This window comes from Carlito syrichta, unplaced genomic scaffold, assembly GCF_000164805.1.
Source record: "Carlito syrichta isolate Samal-C Ts95f unplaced genomic scaffold, Tarsius_syrichta-2.0.1 Scaffold308652, whole genome shotgun sequence".
NCBI lineage: Eukaryota > Metazoa > Chordata > Mammalia > Primates > Tarsiidae > Carlito > Carlito syrichta.
Window position 1 is genome coordinate 568,773 of NW_007252748.1, and position 3,069 is coordinate 571,841.

Genomic DNA, 3,069 nt, shown 5'->3' on the forward strand with positions numbered 1-3,069 from the left:
CGCGCAGGTGGCACCCGCCGGCCCCCCGGCGGCGGCGGCGGCGGCGGCGGCGGCGGCGGCGGCGGCGGCAGGGGCCGCTGAGCCAGGCGGCGAGGGCTCGGGCGGGAGGATGGACGGCTCCGGGGAGCGCAGCCTCCCGGAACCCTGCAGCCGGGGCTCCGCGGCCGGCGACGACATCGAGATCGTCGTGAACGTGGGGGGCGTGCGACAGGTGCTGTACGGAGACCTGCTGAGCCAGTACCCCGAGACCCGGCTGGCGGAGCTCATCAACTGCTTGGCCGGGGGCTACGACACCATCTTCTCCCTGTGCGACGACTACGACCCCGGCAAGCGCGAGTTCTACTTTGACAGGGACCCGGACGCGTTCAAGTGTGTCATCGAGGTGTACTATTTCGGGGAGGTCCACATGAAGAAGGGCATCTGCCCCATCTGCTTCAAGAGCGAGATGGACTTCTGGAAGGTGGACCTCAAGTTCCTGGACGACTGCTGCAAGAGCCACCTCAGCGAGAAGCGTGAGGAGCTGGAGGAGATCGCGCGCCGCGTGCAGCTCATCCTGGACGACCTGGGCGTGGACGCGGCCGAGGGCCGCTGGCGCCGCTGCCAGAAGTGCGTCTGGAAGTTCCTGGAGAAGCCCGAGTCGTCGTGCCCGGCGCGCGTGGTGGCTGTGCTGTCCTTCCTGCTCATCCTCATCTCGTCCGTGGTCATGTGCATGGGCACCATCCCCGAGCTGCAGGTGCTGGACGCCGAGGGCAACCGCGTGGAGCACCCGACGCTGGAGAACGTGGAGACGGCGTGCATCGGCTGGTTCACGCTGGAGTACCTGCTGCGCCTCTTTGCGTCGCCCAACAAGCTGCACTTCGCCCTGTCCTTCATGAACATCGTGGACGTGCTGGCCATCCTGCCCTTCTACGTGAGCCTCACGCTCACGCACCTGGGCGCGCGCATGATGGAGCTGACCAACGTGCAGCAGGCGGTGCAGGCCCTGCGGATCATGCGCATCGCCCGCATCTTCAAGCTGGCGCGCCACTCCTCGGGCCTGCAGACGCTCACCTACGCCCTCAAGCGCAGCTTCAAGGAGCTGGGGCTGCTGCTCATGTACCTGGCGGTGGGCATCTTCGTCTTCTCCGCCCTGGGCTACACCATGGAGCAGAGCCACCCCGAAACCCTGTTCAAGAGCATCCCCCAGTCCTTCTGGTGGGCCATCATCACCATGACCACCGTGGGCTACGGAGACATCTACCCCAAGACCACGCTGGGCAAGCTCAACGCCGCCATCAGCTTCCTGTGCGGAGTCATCGCCATCGCCCTGCCCATCCACCCCATCATCAACAACTTCGTCAGGTACTACAACAAGCAGCGTGTCCTGGAGACGGCGGCCAAGCACGAGCTGGAGTTAATGGAGCTCAACTCCAGTAGTGCCGGCGGCGAGGGCAAGGTGGGAGGCTCCCGGGGCGACCTGGACATCCTCCCTCCAGAACCCGCCGCAAAGGACGCGGCCAGCTGGAGCAGCCGGCTGAAGCTCTCGCACAGCGACACCTTTATCCCCCTCCTGACCGAGGAGAAACACCATAGGACCCGGCTCCAGAGTTGCAAGTGAAGTCAGGGTGCCCTGGGCAGAGGACGGATAGACGGGTGTGGCAGGCGTGTCATCGAGGGCATGGAAGGGCTGTCCTGTGTTCCCCCACCCCAGCCCTTCCTAGACAGACTCTGAAGGCCCTCTCAGGCACCTCTCACAAGGCTGGGTAAGACTCTTTTGTGTTGCCTGCTGTCCAGGAGCCCGGGAATGGGGGCATCGGGAGCTGCAGGGCCGTGTGGGGCGAGTGGAGGATGAGACTGGCTGGCGCGGGAGCCCTCGCCCGCTTCTGTATCTCCCTCAATAAAGCCTCCTGCTCTCTGCACCCTCCCGTGTTGTAGGTTCTGTCACAGGCTGACTGTCACCTCCAAGAGTGGCTCAGGCACACCCCAGTGCCAGGCCAGGAGGTAGGTGTGCAGCCCTAGGGGCGGGGGAGCTATTTTTGGTTGAGAGCTAATTAAAGAAGGGCTCATAGTCAGGGTCCGGTGCCAAGGAGCCTTGCCACATTCCAGGAGGCTCTGCATGGCCACTCTTGCCTTCTGTTTCCTTCTGGGGAAAAGCTTCTTCCTGTGCACACCCAGGATGGGGGGAGTTCACCGAGCACACCAAACATCCGGGTCACCTTTTAGTTGTCACTTGCATGGAATCTTTTTCATGACTTCTTTCTAATCATTTCAGCAACCCTGCTAGATAGATATCCCCATTTTGCAGGTGAAGAAACTGAGGTCTAAGGTCACACAGAGCAGGGATTCACTCTCAAGTCTCATGACCTCAAAGCCCATGCGTTCTCTCTGAAACCAGGTGGTCTTGGGACAGAGGCATCTGCTTGGGCTCACATGGGGATCGGGAGGGGTTCTGACCTTCCTCAGTGTGGGAATGTCTGTCATCCAGCCCATCCTTCCTTCTAGCCCTGATACCTTTGACGTATTTGCTGAATGGACAAACCTGAGCATGTCCCCAGTGGCAGAGTCTGGCAGACCCGAGTTTGAAGCCCAGGCAATGAGGAGGGGGTCTGAGATGACTTTGAGCTCAAGCACATTTCTCCAGCACCTCATTCCCACCACTTCCTTACTAGCTGTGTGACCTTAGGCTTGTTGATTAACCTCTCTGACCCTCATTCTGACCTTTTGTTAAATGGAGATATAATAAATACCTCAGAGAATCATGGTTCTTAGCATGGCAGCTGGCACTTAGTAAGTGCTCAATAAATGGTAACTATTTATTGCTGGGAGGGAGGTGAATTGCACAGTTGCCCACTCTGACCTCTACAGACTTGGGCTGGGCATGCAAATGGAGAAAGGGTTGGGGCAGGGCACTGTCACACTGTTCTTAGTCAAAGGTGAGGAGTTGTCTCCGGCAGGCCCCTCTCTCTGGCTTTCCACCTTGCCTGAACTCCAGAGCTCTGTTCTCTCTTCCTGGCTGAGGCAGCTGGTGCAGAGGGAAGAGCCATGTGGCAGCGGGGAGGGCTGTGGGGGGGGACTAGACAGGGTGGTGGG

At 60.6% G+C, this 3,069-nt stretch overlaps 1 protein-coding gene across 1 annotated transcript; it reads left to right on the plus strand.

The window, feature by feature from the left end:
* The first annotated feature begins 13 nt into the window (after positions 1-13).
* Positions 14-1,898, plus strand: KCNF1 (potassium voltage-gated channel modifier subfamily F member 1). Its single transcript, XM_008065540.1, has one exon. The coding sequence runs from the start codon at positions 110-112 to the stop codon at positions 1,595-1,597; it is 1,488 nt and encodes a 495-aa protein (XP_008063731.1). The 5' UTR covers positions 14-109; the 3' UTR covers positions 1,598-1,898.
* Positions 1,899-3,069: the final 1,171 nt, after the last annotated feature.

What these genes read in the sequence shown, in the direction of transcription:
- KCNF1 (XM_008065540.1), top strand. Translation starts at nt 110, where the DNA reads ATGGACGGCTCCGGGGAGCGCAGCCTCCCGGAACCCTGCAGCCGGGGC.